The sequence below is a fragment of the Eutrema salsugineum genome, unplaced genomic scaffold, assembly GCF_000478725.1.
Source record: "Eutrema salsugineum unplaced genomic scaffold, Eutsalg1_0 scaffold_16, whole genome shotgun sequence".
Lineage (NCBI taxonomy): Eukaryota > Viridiplantae > Streptophyta > Magnoliopsida > Brassicales > Brassicaceae > Eutrema > Eutrema salsugineum.
In genome coordinates, this window is record NW_006256858.1 from 4,717,513 (window position 1) to 4,738,377 (window position 20,865).

At 37.7% G+C, this 20,865-nt stretch overlaps 4 protein-coding genes and 1 long non-coding RNA gene across 6 annotated transcripts in view; 3 read left to right on the forward strand and 2 right to left on the reverse strand.

The window, feature by feature from the left end:
• LOC18020870 (probable LRR receptor-like serine/threonine-protein kinase At3g47570) overlaps positions 1–4,306 on the forward strand; it is a 6,673-nt gene extending 2,367 nt beyond the window's left edge. Inside the window, 11 exon segments of the mRNA XM_024158014.1 lie at positions 168–208; positions 210–625; positions 628–697; positions 699–973; positions 1,929–2,972; positions 2,975–3,119; positions 3,326–3,612; positions 3,615–3,785; positions 3,898–4,004; positions 4,007–4,112; positions 4,115–4,306. Coding sequence (XP_024013782.1) covers positions 168–208; positions 210–625; positions 628–697; positions 699–973; positions 1,929–2,972; positions 2,975–3,119; positions 3,326–3,612; positions 3,615–3,785; positions 3,898–4,004; positions 4,007–4,112; positions 4,115–4,218 — 2,766 coding nt within the window. The 3' untranslated portion in view covers positions 4,219–4,306.
• Positions 4,307–4,599: 293 nt separating this feature from the next.
• LOC112087881 lies at positions 4,600–5,897 on the reverse strand. The gene is made up of 2 exons (XR_002900291.1): positions 5,421–5,897; positions 4,600–5,179 (listed from the first exon to the last, which is right to left on the reverse strand). It is a non-coding gene; the product is annotated as an uncharacterized LOC112087881 (long non-coding RNA).
• A 985-nt stretch (positions 5,898–6,882) lies between these two features.
• Positions 6,883–9,386, forward strand: LOC18020871. The gene is made up of 3 exons (XM_006404353.2): positions 6,883–7,022; positions 7,148–8,571; positions 8,787–9,386. Exons 2-3 carry the CDS (start codon positions 7,178–7,180, stop codon positions 9,037–9,039), a joined length of 1,647 nt encoding a protein of 548 aa, XP_006404416.1. The 5' UTR covers positions 6,883–7,022; positions 7,148–7,177; the 3' UTR covers positions 9,040–9,386.
• A 2,040-nt stretch (positions 9,387–11,426) lies between these two features.
• On the forward strand, positions 11,427–11,983 carry LOC18020872. Its single transcript, XM_006404354.2, has one exon. The coding sequence runs from the start codon at positions 11,512–11,514 to the stop codon at positions 11,863–11,865; it is 354 nt and encodes a 117-aa protein (XP_006404417.1). The 5' UTR covers positions 11,427–11,511; the 3' UTR covers positions 11,866–11,983.
• A 130-nt stretch (positions 11,984–12,113) lies between these two features.
• LOC18020873 (ATP-dependent zinc metalloprotease FTSH 7, chloroplastic) lies at positions 12,114–16,370 on the reverse strand. 2 transcript variants are annotated; one of them, XM_024157697.1, is made up of 14 exons: positions 16,261–16,370; positions 15,353–16,179; positions 15,138–15,203; positions 14,929–15,063; positions 14,765–14,830; positions 14,462–14,647; positions 14,283–14,369; positions 14,082–14,195; positions 13,872–13,996; positions 13,671–13,779; positions 13,465–13,590; positions 13,035–13,355; positions 12,818–12,941; positions 12,114–12,629 (listed from the first exon to the last, which is right to left on the reverse strand). In XM_024157697.1, the coding sequence occupies exons 1-14, from the start codon at positions 16,271–16,273 to the stop codon at positions 12,502–12,504; spliced, it is 2,427 nt and encodes an 808-aa protein (XP_024013465.1). In that variant the 5' UTR covers positions 16,274–16,370; the 3' UTR covers positions 12,114–12,501. The 2 variants fall into 2 exon arrangements, with proteins under 2 accessions (XP_024013465.1, XP_006404418.1); XM_006404355.2 differs by lacking the exon at positions 16,261–16,370 and having other exon boundaries at positions 15,353–16,254.
• Between the last annotated feature and the right edge of the window lie 4,495 nt (positions 16,371–20,865).

Genomic DNA, 20,865 nt, shown 5'->3' on the forward strand with positions numbered 1-20,865 from the left:
CAGTCAATAATAGTGTGTGTGCGATTGAATAGATAAAAAGAATAATTACTCTCCTCAAAAGGAAATAGTTCTAGCTCTGGTTCAAGGGTTTTTTTAATTGCAGGATTCCCTCCTCTGTTTTGTTTCAAATCGGTTTGAACTTGTGACGAGTTGCAGAAATGGGAGAGGGGGAGGGGGGGGGGTTATAATTGGGCGTGGTGATATCACCATAATCTTTCGTTTCTCAGATCACTCAATCACACTAATAATTCTTTAGGTGGTACCATTGTTCAAGAGGTGGGATACTTGTTTAGACTTGAATACATATATATGAGCTTTAGTTCTCTTTGAGGGAAGATTCTCGCCAGTCTTTATAACTGCTCCAGATTGTTGAAACTTGGTTTATATTCAAATCATCTTGAAGGAGGTGTTCCTTCAGAACTAGGATCATTAACGAAGCTTGGTAAAAACAACTTGAAAAGGAAGCTACCTGCATCTCTAGGAAACTTGACATCACTCAGATTTCTTGGTTTATGAAATAACAATATAAAAGGAGGAGTTCCGGATAGTATGGCTAGATTGAATCAAATGGTGTATCTTGAACTATCAATGAACAATTTCTCAGGTGTTTTTACTCTTGCAATCTACATATGTCCTCACTTGAGTTTTTGAACATATTTGGTAATGGTTTCTTCGGAAGCCTCAAGCCTGATTTGGAATCTACAACCACATATTCGGGAGTTATATTTGGGAAGAATTTATCTCACAGGAGTCATTCCAACAACACTTCCCAATATTTTACCTCTACAAAAATTGGGAATCGAATATAACAGTTTCATAGGAAGTATTTCTCCTAGCTTTGGGAAATTATGGAATTTGCAATACCTAGCTCTTCATGGTAATTCTTTGGGAAGTTACTCTTTCGGAGATCTTGAATTTATTGGTGCCTTGACTAATTGCACTCAACTACATACCTTAAGTGTGGGTGAGAATAGTGAAAGTGTGGATCCTGACTAGTTCTTTGTTTGTACGATGAGATGAACATATCAAACATACGAAGAGCATAAAGTAAAGTACACATAGTTTTTTAACGAGGTTTGGGTTTCTTACATCCTTGGGACCTAGTGTAGAACAAATCCACTAGAATAAGACTGCAATTACAATTGCTGTAGTATCTAACACTACAATGCCTACCATTCTTTCCTAGATGGAGAACCTGTGGACACGGTATCCTTACAAAGTCTACCACTCAGCTACAACCGATATAAGCACCATCTCGCAGACATTCTTGTACTCCATAAACCATCACCAACAAACTTACAAATTTTGTATGGTGGGACAATGCCCCACAGCTGTGTGCATCTTTAAACAATATCTTAGGCACGTCCAGTCTTTATGAAACGCCCTCCTGGCATTTATAAATATCCTAAACCCTAGGATCTTTATGCGCTTTTGGATAGATAAAACTTGCTCCCCAAGTTTATCTATTTACCAAAATCTGTTGCAGTGGATATACGTTCCCAACAACTCTGTCCAGCTCAGCAGACTACTTGCCACGTCAACTTCTGCACCACGTCAGCTTCTGCGCCACGTCAAGTCCTTACCTCCTGATACATCGTCTGATGCACTCTCTGATGCATCTCGTTCTGACTCAGCGACTGATACATCCTCAATGTATCCTACTACAGTCTTCATGATCGCCACAATATATTTTTATCATGTGTCGATCTCTGATCATCACTTGCATAAAACACTGCTTCATTCTTCTTACTCTACCAGCACCTGCATCATGAATTACTCAACAATTGTGTCAGTTCCACCTGTCTCTGTCTGAAATGCCACTTCTTGTATGTCGATTATGTCTCATCATCTGAATTACATACTCATATTGTCTTGGCATCAATACCACATCCTGTTTTTACAGTCTGTCTAATAGTATCTCAAATCAGTCAACACAACACTTTGAAATAGGCTTGCGGGTGACTTACCTACCTTCATTGTCAATCTGTCCAGAATCCTCATCTATTTAAACCTTAAAAGGAATAAGATCTCTAGAAACATTCTTCATGACATTGGGAACCTCATAAACCTATAAACATTTAATTTAGAAGAAAATTTGTTGATAGGACAACTCCCAGTCTCTCTTGGGAAGTTTTTAAGGTTAGGGGTTTTAATTTTGCATTCAAACAGATTGTTAGGAGAGATACCATCTCTTATGGACAATATCACTCGGTTAGAAAGACTTTATTTGTACAACAATAGTTTTGAAGGAACCATTCCTCCAAGTCTTGGTAGATGTAGCCATTTGCTATATTTTTATGTTAGGTATAAGAAGTTGAATGGGACTATAACTCGGAAAATTATGCAAATTTCACCCATTCTTACCCTTAGCATACCACATAATTCCTTGACTGGCTCCCTACCAAAAGATGTTGGACGACTATAACATTTTGTTACACTATCTGTTAGGGATAACAAATTATCAGGACAGCTTCCACAAACCTTGGGAAAATGTCTTCCGATGAGAAATCTTTATCTACAAGGAAACTTTTTTTATGGAGATATCCTAGATATAAAAGGTTTGTTGGGTGTTAAAAGAGTTGATTTTTTGGAGAATAATCTTTCTGGAAGTATACCTGAATATTTTGTATACTTTCCCTCGTTGGAGTATCTCAATCTATCTATTAACAATTTCAACGGGATGGTGCCAACAGAAGGAAGATTTCAGAATGCTACTATTGTTTCTGTATTTGGTAACAAAGATCTATGTGGAGGCATCAGGGAGTTTATCCTAAATTCATGCCTTGCGCAAGTACCACCTGTGGAAACAGAGCATTCCTCTCAATTAAAGAAAGATGCAATCGGGGTCAGCATAGGCATAGCTTTTCTTTTGCTGTTTTTCATAGCTTATGTTTCTCTATGTTGGTTCCGAAAAAGAAAGAAGAATCAGAAGATAAATAATTCAACTCCTTCCCTACTTAAGGTTTTTCATGAAATATAAGTTATGCATATCTTTGAAATGCGACAGATGGCTTCTCTTCTACAAATATGATTGGATCAGGCAGTTTTGGTACAGTGTTTAAGGCATTTCTCCTAACACAAAACAAGGTTGTTGCAGTGAAAGTTTTGAACCTCCAGAGACTCCAGCCGAACATCAGTCCATATTCAAGTCCAGTTTTGCTCGTTCAAAAGAAGGACGGAGGATGGAGATTCTGCGTGGATTACCGAGTTTTTGACTTTTGTCTTTGTCTTTCATTTTGAGCAGCATTGGCAAAGCACAGATGAATTGTTCAATGGTCTCTCTTTCCTCCGTGAAGCCAGCAGCATATCAATACCTGATAACTGTACGTGGAGCTATGAAGATTTTTGTGGCAGAATGTGAAACTCTCAGGGACATAATGCATCACAATCTTGTGAAACTGTTGACGACTTGTACAAGTATTGATTATCAAGGAAAGGAATTCAGAGCTCTCATTTATGAGTTCATGCCTAATGGAAGCTTGGATATGTGGATGTATCCAGAGGAAGTTGAAGAGATTTGTAGGCCTTCAAGAACTTTGACTCTTCTTGAAAGGCTTAACATAGCAATAAATGTTGCTTCTGTTTTGGAATATCTTCATGATCATTGTCATGAACTATAGCTCATTGCAATCTGAGGCCAAGCAACATCCTTCTAGAAAACAATATAACTGCCCATGTCAGCGATTTCGGTCTGGCTCGGCTTCTCTACAGATAAGACAAAGAGAGCTTCTTCAACCAACTCAGCTAAGCTGGTGTAAGAGGAACCATCGGCTATGTCGCACCAGGTAGAACTATCACACATTTGTAATGTTCTTCGAAGAAAACTAGAATATTCTTTTGTTTCATTACAATCTTGTTTATCATTCCTGTGAATTGTGGCACATAATATGGAATGAGGGGGACAACCATCAATACATGGTGATGTGTATAGCTTTGGTCTTCTTCTTTTGAACATGTTTACTGGAAAACAACCAACAAAGTTATTTGCGGGGAATTTTACACTATATACAGCTACCCTAAGTCTGTGTTGTCAGAAAAAGTGTTGGACATTGCAGATAAATCGATTTTTCAGAGTGGTCTTAGAGTCGGTTTCCCAGTGGTTGAGTCCTTGACACTGTTTTGGAGGTGAGACTTAAGTGTTGTGAAGAATTCCCACGAATCGGTTGGCAACAAGTAAAAGCCAAGGAGTTAATCTCTTTTTTTTTGAAAATATGTTAAATTATATTTCAAAAAACTGTTTCTATGATCTTTAAAGAGATGAAAGAAATAAAAACACAGAGCATAAACCTTTAAAACAAAGCATGATTTTTCCCTCGAACTTGTCTTTTAGTTGTGGGATCCAAACCATACTTCCAAGCCCTCTTCATAGCTGTAATCTCCACGAAGCGAGCTTAATCGATTGCACATCATCTTATCTAATCTAGTGATGTTGACATTCTTCATTTTCTCTCTTTGTCTTTGAACCCTGAGGTTCTCACTCTCTTTCTCTCATTCTCTTTTGTTTCTCTTTTCTCTTTCTCACACTTTCACTCTCTCTCTAGTTTTCTGTTTCACTCATTGTTGTTGTTTGGTTGATCTAAGTGAAAACAAGAAGAGAAATACATGAAAGACTACATTGTTGATATTGGATCAATCGATGCTTTTACAAAAACACAACACACACATACTTATATTACTTGATACATCTTTAACACTTGGACTCTAGTCTTAACCACTTCTTCTAGTCCATACATCTAGTACTAGACTAGTTGCACAAGTAACCTTACTCCAAACATCATCACCTTTAACAACTCCTAACTACTCTAACAACTCTTAAACTACTCTAACTCTAACTTAACTTAGTTACTTTAACCAAACTAATTATATGATCACTTGAGCCTCAGCAATACACGTAAGCCCACTTTCTTCATTACACCAAAAACACACAAAGCCCAACTTTTTTTTTTGTTGACTTTGTTTCTTCTTTTTGATTTTTTTCTTTGACCAGCTTCTTCTACTTCGACGACATATGCTTCCTCTTAAGCTTGATTTTGCTCTTCTTCTTTTAATTTATGCTTTCTATTTTGCAGGATTTAATCAAGATCAACCTTCAACAAGTGATCAGACTTTGTGGTGAGCTGGGAGTGTCTCCATGTCGCCATCGGTTTCACTCCCTAGCTCCAGATCCAAGTAATAGAGCCTTGAAAAACATAAAGGAGTTAATCTCAATCAAAGAGCTCTTTAAAACTAGAAGAACAGCCAGAAATTGAGGTGTTTATGGTTTTCTCTGGAAACTTTGCAACGGCTTTATCTGAAACCTATATAGTAACATATTGTCTTTCATAATCTGTACTTTGTTTTTTCTTTTTTGTATACTCTGTTTTTTCTAGACATGATTGAATGTTTTTTTTTCATGATGGAATGTTAGTGTTGCCATCTACCTGATTTTCACAAAATGATTTAGCCACGACCACCTGGGCCTCTTCGACCACGTATTCCTCGTCCTCCAGTTATAGTCCAAAGCATTTCTTGAGTTTTTACGATTTATATCACTTTTCATTATCCCTAAACTAATTCAGGAAATATATGAAACTACATGCAAAATGAAACCGATGCAGAAATCATGAAACTCTGTTGAAGATTTACAAACTATATCCTCGATCCATAAACTAATTTAGCATTTCTGACTAAGCAAATCCAGGGCAGAAACAGAATCAAAATCAACAAACATAACAACAATATTAAGGAGAGAAATCGTTTATCTGTGAATTGGATGGAGGAAACAAGGAAGCATCTGCATATCAGCGCCGGCGAAGACGACCATCGTGCCGGAGATGACGACGGACAGATGGAGATGGCTACAAAAAGAGGAAAAAATTGAGACCGTGAAATTGGTCGAATGAAGTGAAATGGTCGACCAAAATGGTGACCTAATATAAAAAAAAAATTCAAGAGATATTTGGCCAATAATGTGGTATCACGTGTTACAAGAAACAATCCTTCAATCTCCAAATAAGGATTGATTCTTATTGTTTTGGGCTTTTTAATTTAATTAATTCAATTAAAGCTTTAAGAAAATGTTTAGAAACCAAAGATAATCTTGATCTTTTGGGCTTTTTAGAATCGTTTCTACATATACCAAGATAAGGAACGATTTTAGTAATATTGGGTTTTTTAGATTTATTTTTAATTGAAAAAGCCCACTAAAAACTCAGTAGAAACTAGCGATAAAGTGGTTTTAGATTTCTGAATTTTAAGATTTCTTAACTTTTCTAAAGACTATTCCAAAATTCCAGATAGCCAGAACCAAGTTGTATTACTTTAAAAACGTGTCTAACTACCATCGATGTAGTAATTAAAATATTGGTTCTCCCTTGTTTTTTGTGTCTTGTCTTTCTGACATACTTTAGATCTATATTCTGTAAAGGTATTTATTTTAATTCAATTGCGCTAATTAACAATTTAACTATTTTTTTCCAGTAGACGACAAAAAAACTATTTTTTTTCCAGTTTCCTCGATATACACGTGAATGGTGAACCGTCTCCATACTCCAATCACCTACGTGTCAAGGGCTCAAAGCCAGGTTTGTGAAACAAACAATTAAAGGACACGTGACTCATTATCATCCGTAAGATCAGAGATTGATGGATCCGCGATACAGGCCACTTGGGCCTCACTTAAAGCGGGTTTTCCCCGAATAAACCGCGTTGCTCAGTTAGCCGATTCTTATCACCTGTTACCGTCTTTACCCGTGGATTACGAGCATATATCTCTTTCTTGAAATAGCACGCGCCTTTTCGTATGTACCGGATATATCCGGTAAGGTAACTAAATTTTTTTTTTCTTTAAAGAATTTACTAATTTTCTCCGTTTTTTCTTGATCGTATATAAAGCCCAAAGGGCTTTTTGTCTTCTTCCTCGTTTCTAACAAATTTCAGGAGCTCAAGCCTCTGAATTCGATTGACCTCACAAACTGAAAATTTTCCCGAGAAAATCGAACGGAAGAGAAAATACTTCGAACGTATTTGGAATCACCCAGAAAGTAAGCTCATTCTCTCTCTTTCTCTCTCCGTTTATTGAATTTTGTCGTAAGGAGTGTGTTTTGATTACTCTCCATTCTTATCCTGATCTTCATAGCTTTCCTGAATTAATACCTTTTGGCTACAGATTTCTGAGATTTTCTTCTCCTTCGGAAGAATGGAGGTAAAGGTAGCCACAACCACGTCTTTTCATTGGTCAGGACGCCATGCGGCGATCCCTCAATGCCCGTCTTTCTCGCAAACCCTAACCTCCTCGAAACGCCGTCGTTCCCGTCGAAGCAGAGGAGATGTATCCGTCGGAGGAGGATCTTTATCATGCCAGACGAGATTGAAACCTTCGACTTTTCTCGGAACACAATCTGGGAAACTACACCGATCCAAATCTTGTGAGCTTTGGGAATTTAACAATGCTACAACGAAGAAGAACAGAACGGGCGTGCAGAAACTTAATCCCTTGCGGAGAGTTTGTAGTGCGAGCTTCTCCGATGAAGAATTCTCCGAGAAGATGCAGGAATTAGCAATACAATTCAAGATTGCAGGCGAAGAAGAAGACCTAGAGAGAAACAAAGAAAACAAGTACCAATCAGATACAATCCACGAAGCAGTAGATAACGATCATAGGAATCACAGATTCGGGACGGTGAAGCTACGAAAGGAGTCTATTCCAGGTTTAGCTTCGCTTGAGGCTCCATGGATGGAGATGGTTAACCATTCAAGCATTGAACGGAAGGCAAACAGTGTCGATTTGCCTCTCTCACTTAGGATAATAAAGAGGAAGCTACAAGAAGAGTCGCTCAAAGAAGCAAGTGAATCTACTTATTGCTCTATCAACAGAGCCTTCTCTTCTATGGTCTTCATGCTCGAGGAGCTCCATAGCTTTGCGTTGCAGACAAGGGAGACTATCTTCTACGAAGACCTACAAGGTGTTCTTAAGCAGGTTAAGAAGGATATGCACGCTTCATTGTTGTGGATTTTCCAACGCGTGTTCTCTCAGACACCTACTTTGATGGTATATGTGATGATCCTATTAGCAAACTTCACTGTGCATTCAGTTGTATCAAATCTAGCTATTGCAGCATCTCCACCACACTCTACTGTGCCAATAGAAGCATCGCCGCCGGTTACTAAAGGCCATGATCAGACGCATCAAAGGTCTGGTTTTTCTTCGCCACAAGAGACTACTGTATCTAGTGGAGCAGATGTTAACGGGCTTGATGGGTCCAAATGGCTTGGACCGAGCACTTTTGACAAGGTCTCCCAAATATCGACACAACGAAGCTCGGTTTCCGGACAAGGGATAAGAAAAGAGGAGCTGAGTCTGTGGAATTCGATGGTGGAAGAAGCTGATCATATGCAAGATTACCCTATCGATCGTGACATGAGACTGAGACTTGTTTCACCGATCATTGCAAGGATCGAATTGGACGATTATGCCAACTACACTAGAACAGAGCTTTTATATAAGATAGGTTTGGCTCAAGAGCCGAACAACCCTCTTCTCCTAGCTAACTACGCTCAGTTCCTTTACCTCGTCAGTCAAGACTATGACAGGTATTATATCCTTTACCTATTCTTGCATCTAACATTCAAGAGTTATTACCTGTCCTACGTGAAGTATATACTTGAGCTTGTCTCATTGAGAATCAAAAGATGTTACCTTTTTAAATCTGTAAAGGCCCTAGATTGAACTGAAATATAGCAGAAGAATTCATGAATACATTGTAACTCTGGAACTTGACATTGAGGTTTGCTTTTGGATGTATCAGAGCGGAGAAGTGCTTCAAGAAAGCCATAGAGTTAGAAGAAGTAGACGCGGAAGCGTACAGCAAATACGCCTTCTTCCAGTGGAAAGTTCGGAAGGATCTCTGGGCAGCGGAGGAGAACTTTCTAGAAGCTATATCTGCAGACCCCACCAACTCATTTTACGCCGCAAACTACGCCAACTTCCTCTGGCAAACCGGTGGTGAAGAAACGTGTTTCCCTTTAGAATCATCTGATTCTCCTCAGGAATTGGCTTGAGAACGCTAGAGGTCAGTGAATGGTGTGGTTTGTTAGCAGTGATTTGCAGTAAAGAGACATCGGCAGAGGTTAGGTAGACAATGGAAGCAAGAGGAAAAATTGTAAGTAGTGTTTTTGAGTGAATCAGTGCCTGCCGAATCAACATCGCTCCTCTTTGCTTCTGCCTTTTTTTGTTTTTTTTTGGCTTTTGCCTTTGTTATCTCACTTTGTAGTCGATACGGTTTCTGATTCAACCACTGGCTTACTGATCATGGATGGGTCCAATAAGAGCAAATGTAAATCGAATACTAATAATCACTGAGCATTGCTTTCTAGTGAAATAATAAGTGATCATATTTCACAAACTTTATGGGATGCTTTTTGTTCGTATAATATTACTAAGATCTCAAATTGGAATTGAAGGATCCATATCTACTTCTAGTCCCAATCTCGTTCCACTCCTAATCCCAACCTTCAGCGACATGCACGCAACACCTCACTGCAACACTAAGACGTGTCTCCTCCGCATTCATACATTTCCTTTGGAAAATTAAGAGCTAAAGGGTGGGATTTGACTAACAACTAGATTTTACCCTGTCCATTTGCACAATTTATCAAATTTTGTAATATAATTTATTATTTTTTTAAGATATAATTTTTTTAATAATTGATAAAGATTCATTTCTTTGTTTATAAATGTAATTTATATTTAAAAAATTTTGTTAGTATTATTATGACCGCGAACAGAAAAACATAATTATAACCTGATCATTCTAATAATCGAAAAAAGGCAGTTATTATAAAAACATAATTCTAATTCATTCTATTAATCCGAAAAGGATTGTGGTTATAAAAACATATCTGTTCATATTACTATATAATAACATATTTACTAATTTTGAAATATTTTTAACTTAATATATTGCATGTTTTGATAATTTAACCAACATAAAACCATAATTATAAAAAGAAATTAACATGTTCCATCAAATAACTATATAATATAAATATTTATCAATCTTCAATATGTAAATTTTTTGACTAATTGATTATGATTAAAAAAAACACAATAAAAAATTTGTTAATCATATGTTTATAATAAAAATATTATTTAAATTTCAAATGTTAAATTAAATCTAAACTATATTTAAAGAAGTTTAAAGTAATTTAACTTAATATCTAATTTTTTAGACTTAAACTTAATTTGCAGTTTTTTAAAATATTTTAAATTTTAAATTAAATATAACTTATATTAAGAAAATCTTTAATTATCTAAATTGATATCTAATCTTTGGAATTACAATTTTATATAAAAGAAAATGTATTTTTTAAAACAATATTGCAACAAAATAAGAAAATCTTAAAACAGTTTTTAAATAATTGTTTTTAAATAAAAATTTAAGAGTTTTTGGATGCAAGTATTAAAAGTGCTTCTGTTTTAAAAAAATACAACTTAAAAATAACCATCATAAAACCCATTAAACAGATAATGTGCACAGAATACAATACAGTAGAACCTCTATAAATTAATACTCGATAAATTAATAATCACTATAAATTAATAAATTTTGCTGGTCCTAAGTCGGGCCAATGTAAAAATCTATAATATTCGATAAGATAATAAGATAATAATTTTTTTGAAATTCCTATATAAATATATGGTCCCAACAAAAACATAAATTAATAATTATATAAATTTATGCAAATATATGTAAATATAATATACTAAAATATGACTAATGTGTTTGCTTTGACTTAAGGTTGAAATTTCATTGGATCTTATCTCTCTAACTATTATATAAGTAGCTCTTATTGGTGTTTTACTATATACATTCAAAATTTATGATGATTTTTGATATGATAATTGATTTTCTTACATGTAAAAGTTTTTGTATGTATTGTAATGTTATCTTCAACTTTATCATCAAAATACGTATAGTATTCATAGTTTTTTTATAAATTTTAAACTTATGAACATGTATATTTTTACATGAACAATCCAATATGATATTAAAACTATTTTATTGCAATAGTTATGATTGTTAATCATAATTTATATTACGAGATTTATTAAAATTTTAAAATATAATACTATTCCAAAAACGTTTTTAAAAATTATAAGCGGAAAGCAAATTTTCTCTATAAATTAATAATTAATAATTTATAAATAAATTAATATCACGATAAATTAATAAAATATCATGGTCCCGATATTATTAATTGATAGAGGTTTTACTGTATATCTAAGAAATATTAAAACCAAAATAAAAAAATGTATCTAAGAAAAAAATATGTGAAGAAAAAAGAAAAAGAGGATAAGACACTTGTGGAGAGCTTGTGCCAACAAAAATCCAACGGCTCAGATTCACCAAACCTCGTTGTAATCCCTTTGTAACAAATGCCACACGAAGACATACACATTTACACACACACAGTCCCGATAATAATAAAAAAAAAACAGAGAGAGAGATCGAAAAGGGAGATAACAAAAGAATGGTTTCTTCGCTTCTCATGTCGTTTGCTCCGGCCACCGTGAGGGTTTACGCCACAACCGCAAAGGGAGCATCAGGCGGCGCCAAAGAGGAGAAGAATCCCCTCGACTTTGTGCTTGGCTATTTGACAAAGCAAGATCAGTTCTACGAGACTGATCCAATTCTCAAGAAGGTTGAGGAGAAAGAAGGCTCCAGAAGCGGCGGCACAAAAAGTGGCGGCACTAAAAGCGGCGGCACCAACGGAGGCAGAGGAACTGTTCGCGGTGGCGGTAAAAACTCGACTCCGGTGCCTGTACCGCCGAAGAAGAGCGATGGTGGATTCGGCGGCTTAGGTGGCTTCTTCAACAAAAAATAAAAGAAAATTTGTATAGTACAGTAATTTGCATTGTTTATGCCTCCCCGTTTTTATTCTCTATAATTCTTCGGATTTCAATTATATATAAACTGCTCTTTCTTCATTTTATTTGGCATTTTATGATTAATCGAAAAGATCTCACTATATCATAATTCATTTTCAAGATTCACTCATCACTTGGAGAAATTTTGAGAATAATATGGAGAAATGAGGGTAATGTATATACCAAGAACAAGTAGAATCTGAAGAACAGAGTACATGATGATTCGTATACAAGAGGAACTTATGAGAATTCAAGAGTGAACCACACTGTTCTCAAAGCTCATATTGTAATATGTATATGGCTTTTATACATCTAAAACAATGATACAATTTTGCCAATTTCTCTTAAGAGACTGTATACAGCAAGAACACCAAATCTTACAACACACGGCCAGTAATTCTATAAGCTATCACCAGAATGATTACTCTCCAAAATGGTTCTTTACATTTTGATTCAAGTGTTACGGGACGGGACCCTGGAACCATTGATGCTATGCATTAGGCAATGGTGATAGTCAGATCTGACCTGGAGATACAGGATCTGTGTTAAAACCTGTCTTTATGGCTATAATTGGTGACAGAACATTGTAGCTGTTAACTGGAGCTAGCTCGTGCCGGGAGCAACGCCTCTTGCTTTCCTTTGACGAAGATTGCGAGTTCTTCAGGTGCTACCACCATACTTAACCACTTCTGCAGATCTTCACCTTCTACTTTCTCTTTCTCTGCACCAAATCATGATATTTTCATCATCAGAGTCAGCTAGCTATCACATCAACCAAACTCAAGCTAAGCCCGTGGAAGCTCAAAGCTTTTAGGGATGATATATCTTATAAACTGTCCCACACTTTTTCGAAAACTTGTTCTCGTTTGATGAAAGTAAATAAAGTTATACTATCTGGTAATGGATTACCTTCCAGATGAGCACCAAGTCCTTCCAATACATCTGCATTAGCGCGTACCACCAACAGTGCAACATCGAGAGCAGATTGTAACAGATTTGTCACTTCTCTTTGAACAAGATCAACTAGTTTCCCCTGTGTATAAACATGGAAGGTTAAGTTTTGCGTTCTTTCAAGGGAGAGGGACATCACAGAAACCTAGGCAAGTGCAATGAAGATTGATGTTACCTGATCTCTTCCCCATGGTGAGCCTCCCGAATCGTCAATCCCACCACCAGAAAGTGTAGCCACAGATACGGGTCCGATTGTCTGGTTAAGACCATATTCAGCTACTGCCTTATATGCCATATCAGTTGCCCGCCTGATATCGTCAAATGCACCTGTTGATACACGCCCCGAGTAGACAACTTCTTCAGCTGCACGACCTCCGAGAAGGGTAACCAAACGTCCAAGCAGCTCATCAATGAAGAGCAAATATCTGTCCTCATTGGTAGGAGGTATGTATGTAAATCCCAATGCCCCTCCTGTTCTTGGCAATATGCTCAATTTCTAACAACAAAAAGAGCAAAAACTTGAATCACTTGCACAGATAAGCGTAAAGCCTGTCCAAACAGCAGAACCTATGAGCGTACATGTCCAAAATGCTTTTGTAGTTTACCTCAACACGTGGTTGTCCAGTAACAAGTTTTGCAACAGCAGTACCAACTACTGCATGCCCAGCTTCATGCCTTGCAACCACTGCCTTCTCAGTGCCTTTTAATCTTGCACTCTTCTTCTCTATGCCCTGGAATAAAAATGCATTGTAAAGAAACGTTTGACGAATTGCTTCAGGTACTAAGTAGACTAGAGAGGATAGCGCGATACCGCTATGGATCGCTCCACAGCTTGAATGAAGTCAATTTTGTCAACGGTTGTCTTGCTCTTTCGTCCAGCAAGCAAGGCAGCCTCATTTACCAAGTTTGCAAGGTCTGCCCTGCAAAATACGAAAAATGGCTTTATGAGATATATAGCCAAAACCGTACAACTGAAGAAATTTGAAATCAAGGATAATGTAGAAAAGCGTACCCTGTAAAACCAGTGGTCATTGAGGCAATACTACCAAGGCTGACGTCATCTCCCAAAGGAAGCTCTTTCTTTAAGACGTGTACTCTCAAAATGGATTCTCTTCCAATTTTGTCTGGCGTTTCCACCTGAAAAAAAATGCATCAGTACCCTTGAAAGAATCTTAATCTGCCTAACCACTAACAAATCGGCAGACTAATCCATTCTACCAACCGTAACAACACGATCAAATCTCCCAGGGCGACGCAGGGCCGGATCTAAGACATCGGCACGATTTGTAGCTCCAAGAACGATAACCGCAGAGCTGCTGTCAAAACCATCCATCTCCTGCAAACAAGTTTCCAACATGTGAATGGGTCATGGAAAAATCAAGAATGCTACTTAAGCAGAAACAGTACAAGATTACACACTTACGGTAAGCAGCTGATTCAGTGTTTGCTCCCTTTCATCATTGCTGGCAATTCTGAATTTACCATCACGGCTTTTTGCCACAGCATCTATCTGGAACATGAAGAAAAACATAAAATCTTGTTTAAAGATATCCAGAGGTAGAAAGTACTGGAGGTAACCCGACATAGACTACGTATTCTAACCTCATCAATAAATATAATGGACGGTGCTTCTTTCTTGGCCCGAGCAAAGAGATCCCTTACACGTGAGGCACCCATACCGACATACAGCTCTACGAACTCACTTGCAGAGCAACTTATGAAGGGAACGTCAGCTTCCCCAGCAACAGCCTTTGCAAGAAGCGTTTTCCCTGTTCCAGGAAGACCAACCTACAAAAGAATGGAAACGAAAGGCATGAAATTCTAAAAGAGAGGTCTTGTAACAAAACATTAGCCATTAACTATTCAAAAGAAATTATCGAAGTGGAATCAAATGATTTCACTTACCAATAGGACACCACGAGGAGGACGTGCACCCAGACGGACATACTTGTCAGGATTCCTAAGAAATTCCTGCAAAAAATTGATCCATGAGTAAAACACAATTACCATCACAAACGATCTGACGATCAATCAGCAAGTGCAGCATCTTTAAGGGCTGAGAAACCTACGACGATTTCTTCTAGCTCTTCCTTTGCTTCATCAACACCTGCAACATCTGCAAATGTAATTGTTTCACCTCCACCAGAGACTTTTCCCCCATCAGAACCACCAGACTTTCGGCTCCTAAGCTGGCTGGTTGAACTCTGTGTACACCCGTCGTATTTTAGGAGATTGAAAAATTTAAACAACCACATTGAAGTATAATGGAGATGCAAACCATGGAGAAGCTAAGAGGGAATCGTTGAATAAGCCCTGCAAGCACCGCTATGTAGAAAAGTGCTATCTGCAACAAACAAAAAAAGGAACTTTTCAAATGAAATGCTTTCCAAAACTGAAAATGACGCAGCTTGAAAACTGAAAGCCCAGTCTTTTGTAAAAAGCACCAGTCATTGCAAAACTATAAAGCATCATCATCAAAGAGTAGTATATTACCAATCCGGAGTTGAAGAAGCCACCAGAGCGTTTATCAGGCGATCCGAATTCAACATTATTCCCAAGCATCTTCTCATATGGTGTTTTGATGTCGGCAGGCCTTGTGGTAGAATATACAACTCTTTTCGTCGGAGCCACAGTTCTTAGCAGCGACTCAGAAGACTCAGATATCCTACTAGTTTCACTCTCCTGCCATTTCCCATCATCTTTAAGCTTAAACAAAACCTGAACCCCATCAACCTCCACTTTCTGCACCTGGTTACTGTTAACTTTACTCAAGAACTCGCTGTAAGGCACGCTCACGAAAGTCGTCTGAATCCGAGGCTCAGAGCCAGGTAAAGGTACTCCAGGTCGTAGCAATCTCATCAGAAACATAACAACGCCTAATTGCAACAGTAAAACCCCAATCCCCTGCGCCTGGAGTATTGGCTGCCACTGCCATTTCTTCCCTCTCGACCACATAACCCCATCTTTCCTTTCCTTCTCTATTTTCCGCTTCGACGATGAGCTCGAGCTCGAGTTCGCCGGAGAATCTTGGTCTCCTTCTCCGTCACTACTCTCACTCGAACTAGCTTTCTGATCGTCTTCTTGACAATTCACAACACCCCGTCTCTTCTTCCTTGAAAACCCATCCCAGAGATTAAACCCTTTATGATTTCTCAACACTGTAACAGGTTTCCTCTGCAGAGGAAGCGGGATTGAATTGGAGACGAATCGATTCGGGTTCCGGCGAAAAACCCTACACCGATCGTAGAAGAAGCTCGAAGTATGCAAATACAATAGACTGTTACTGCAACAGGTTGCGAATCTGAACCTATTGTGAACCACTGGTTGTACAAATTCGAATTTAGTAGCCATATCTCGAAACCCTAGAAATTGGGGAAATCAAAGGAAAAACATAAACATACCAACACATTTCATATTTCGCTTTTATATTTGATCTGTCTATATCTCTTTTAGGACAAACGGAGGCTTGCTGGGAATTACGACTTCGAACTTTGACCGTTGGATCGAAGACAAGGAGCAAAATTCAGCCGTACGATCTCACGGAGGACGCTGAATTGTAATCGCACGAGGAATATCGGTAGCTAAGTAATCGAGTGTGACACGGCGTATGGAAACGCACGGTGCCAGAGAGAACACGTGGATATATTTAGAGAAGATAATGTGGGCCCATCTCAATATATAAGGTTTATCGGACCTGGAAGAGGCCCAAATAAAGTCTAAGACCATTATGGGGTTTTAAACAAATAAATATTAATATTATAATGTAGTATAATTATTTAATTAAATTTTAATTTTAAAAATAAAAATAGACTAATGAGAATGTGATAAGTGTAGAACCTCTAAAAAATGAGGTTCTCAAATAAAAGTTTTAAGGATTGGTTTTTATTTTTAATTAATTTTTGATTTATTTTTAATCTTTTAAAATCTAAAAACTTTTGCTAGAGCCTACCATTGGAGGTGCTCTAAAAGACTTATCTAGTCTTCCTACTTTATTCATTTTATCCAAAATCGCTCACCCTAATTTTTTTGAGTGAATTAGCTCAATAAACATAAATCAAGTCAAATTTGCAGAAATGACCAAAACTCAATGACAGAATTACGTAGAGCTATAAAGAGGTTAATTGATCCAGGTTAAATTATATAAATTAGAACTTGAGCTTACTAATGCATGTTATCGTTGGAAAAATTGGTTGAAAATTCTTTGATTGACCCCTTTAATTTCATGTTCGATGCCTTCTATGATCCCGGTTAAAAAAATTTCTGGATCCGCCACTGCCAAAACCTCACATAAAACTACTATTATGAGGATGGTCATCAGCAGATACCCTTTTACCCCCAAAAGATTTTGCCACGTTATTTGTTGAGCTCTGTTGAGCTCTGATAGGAAATGTGATGATTTAATAGGGTGGCTGAGAGGATTTTGTAGAGTAGGAGAAAATCTTCCAAATCTTCCTTCAATAAATCTCAATCACACAACATATTCCAAATCTAATATATATACATATATATATATATATATTATAATAACGGTTTACATATTTTGTTATAAATTAACAATTATTATATTATATATAAACATATAAATTTACATATAACATTATGTTTTACACAGTAAAGATAATGTTAGATTGATAACAATAATGAGCTATATAGATGATTAAAGATGTTATTAATATATGTAGCACAATACATATAAATTTAACGTCTAATATTATAATTTACTAGGTATAAAAATTATTAGTTTGATAACAATATGAATTATATAAATTGTTAAAGGTGTTATTTTTGTGGTTAGTGCGCTACAAATAGATATAACACTCTCACTACAAGAAAAACATCATTTTACGACGGTCGAAATGGTCGTTAATTCGTCGTAATAGGGCCATTACGACGGATTACCGACGATTTCAAAATCGTCGTAAACTCATCGTCGTAATAGACAAATCGTCGTAAAATCGTCGTATAATATACGACGATTTTGTTTCGTCGTAACGTCGAGGCAAACAAAATCGTCGTAAATGCGTCGTACAATTTACGACGAGTTTACATCGAATTGCGTCCACTTGGTCTTCGCCTAGACCGTCGTTAAGTGGTCGTTAATGGTTGACGTAAGATCGTCGTAAAATGTACGATGTAAAAATTGTCGTAAATCAATCGTAAAGTATTTCTTCATTCTGTCGTAAAATCGTCGTACATTTCGGACGTATAATCGTCGTATTTATCGTCGTATATTATAGTCGTAAAGTCGTCGTAATATGTACGACGATATTACGACGGTTTGAATAAATCGATTACGACGATTATACAACGACTTATATAATTGGAAATTAAAAAAAAATTAATTGAAAATTAAAAAAAAAAATAATTCGAATTAAAATTTAAATAAAAAAAAATAATTTACAATTTGAAATTAAAATTAATTGTAATTTACAAAAAAACCCTACAGCTCATCTAAATCTATTTGTAGATCGTCGATCCCGTCACCGGCCTCCTCCCCATCGTCTTGGACGTGCTCCTTGCCGGGTCTTCGGTTTGATGGTCCCGCCGGCACCTGATCTCCGGCTCCGGCTGTAGGAGGGTCGACCCCGAGAGATCGGAACATCTCTGCGTCCGTCTGCACCGGCGGCGGTCGAGTCCTAGTAGATGACCCGACGGCAGACGATCCTCCGAGAACCCCATCAGCCTTCAGCTTGTCCAGCTGCACCATGAGTACCGGGTTGTTGGCTCCCATGATCTCGAAAAGACTGTAGAGCAGGTCGATCTTCGTCTCGTACCGGTCGATCCTCGTCTCGTACTGGTTCCGCATCTGATCGATCTCTTGGCGGATAACCGGATCCGCCGCAGCCCGGACGTGACCAGTCGCCGTAGCTCTCGGGGTATCACGGATGGACCCCATCCCTAATACCCGCCCCTTTTTCTTTGGGGCAACCTACAAACATATAAAAACATTATGGTTAGAAATATAATTTAAAAGTAAAGTTACATTAATTAAAAAAAGTAATTATAATTAATTACGTACCTCTTCGAAGATCTGGTCCATCTCCGCCACCGTCAGCGCCGGGGTCGATTGGACCGAGCTACCTCCGGGAGACGTTTGACGCGCCTGCTGAGTCAGCTGCGTCTGTCGCTCCTCGATCGCCGCACAGGCGGCGTTGTAGATCTCCTCCGCCCGAGGATCCGTGAATTCGCCGTTACGCTTTTTATGCGTCTCGGCGAAAACCTTCGTCATCGGAGGAAGTTCTCCTCTGTTATCTTCGACCTACAAAATAAAAAAGAAAAAATTAATTATTATCAAGAAATAAGAGTTTATTAGTTGAAAAAAAAAATTAATGATTTTAATTTAGTAACCATCATAAGCCGTCTTCCGGCAAAAGGAATCTGGCCGGAAGTGTGCGGGACGTTCTTCTTATTTCCCGCATCGTCAGTAGCGTTCCAGAAAAATATTTTGATTAGAATCTATTAAAAGGAAAAAAATAATGTAAATATTAATGAAATTAACTACGACTTACCTAGATACGGAACACTTGGCGACCGTAGTCTGGTTGATTGGATCCGACCAGAACTGGACAAGGCCCCGCCAGACGATAATTTAGCAGTCTGACGATAATTTATAAGAGTAATTCAGCTAGATACACACTATTATATATGTCACTAGAAAAACACTGTTTTACAACGGCCAAAACCGTCGTAAGTTCGTTGTAATAGCCCTATTACGACGAACTAGCGACGGTTTCAAAATCGTCGTAAAACCATCGTCGTAAAAGAAATTTTGTCGTAAAATCGTCGTACAATCTAGGACGGTTCTAATTCGTAGTAACATCGACGTAAAAGGATCGTTGTAAACGCATCGTAAGGTTTACGACGACTTTACATTGATTTGCCTCGATTTGAATTTCGTAGTAATTCGATCGTAAAATTTATTTTAGTATTCATCGTAAAACTATGACGTTTAATCATTGTAATAAACGTCGTATAATATACGACGAATATTTGGTCGTAATTGGGTTGTATGTGTTACGACGAATTTACGACAATTTAATAAATTAATAATAAATATATTACGACGGTTATACGATGTTTTTTATAAATAAAATTAAAAAAAAATATTTAATCCAATTTAAAATTTAAATAAAAAAGAAATATTTTAATTTTTAAATTTTAATTAAAATTCAAAATAAAAAAATTATAATAATTAAAAAAAACCTAAAGATCTAAATCTAAACTAATGTCGTCGATCCCCTCATCGTTCTGCTCCGGATCCCTATCCTGTTCCACATGTTCCTTGCCGGGTCTTTGGTTGGAGGCTTCTGACACCTGATCCCCGGCTCTAGGAGGATCAACCCCGAGAGACCGGAACATCTCCTCGTTTGTCTGCACCGGAGGTTGCCTCCTAGAAGATGAAGAAGATGACCCGATAACTCCAGCTGCCCGCAACCTGTCCAACTGCACCATGAGCAACGGGTTGTCGGCCCACATAATCTCGAAGAGACCGTACAACTGGTCGATCTTCGCCTCATACTGAGTCCGCATCTGATGGATCTCCCGGCGGATAAGCGGATCCGCTGCCCGGACATGAACAGTCGCCGTAGTGACTGGGTATTACGGATGGATCCCATCCCTAAAATCCGGCCCTTATTCTTAGGGGCAACCTGAAAATATGTAGAAAACTTATGTAAAAAAGTACAATATAAAGTTAAAATTAAACTAAATAGGAAAAGGAATACACTTACCTCTTCGAAGATCTGGTCCATCTCCGCCACCGTGAGTGTTGGGGTGGATTGTTCTGAGCTACCTCCGAGAGACGTCGGAGGCGCCTGCTGAGTGAGCTGCATCTGCCGCTCATCGATCCGCGCACAGACGACGTTGTAGATCTCCTCCGCCCGAGGATCCGTGAATTCGCCGTTCTTCTTCTTATGGGTCTCGGCGAAGACCTTCTTCATCGGAGGAAGTTCTCCACGTTTTCTTAGACCTACAAAATCAAAGTGAAATATATTATTAATAAGACA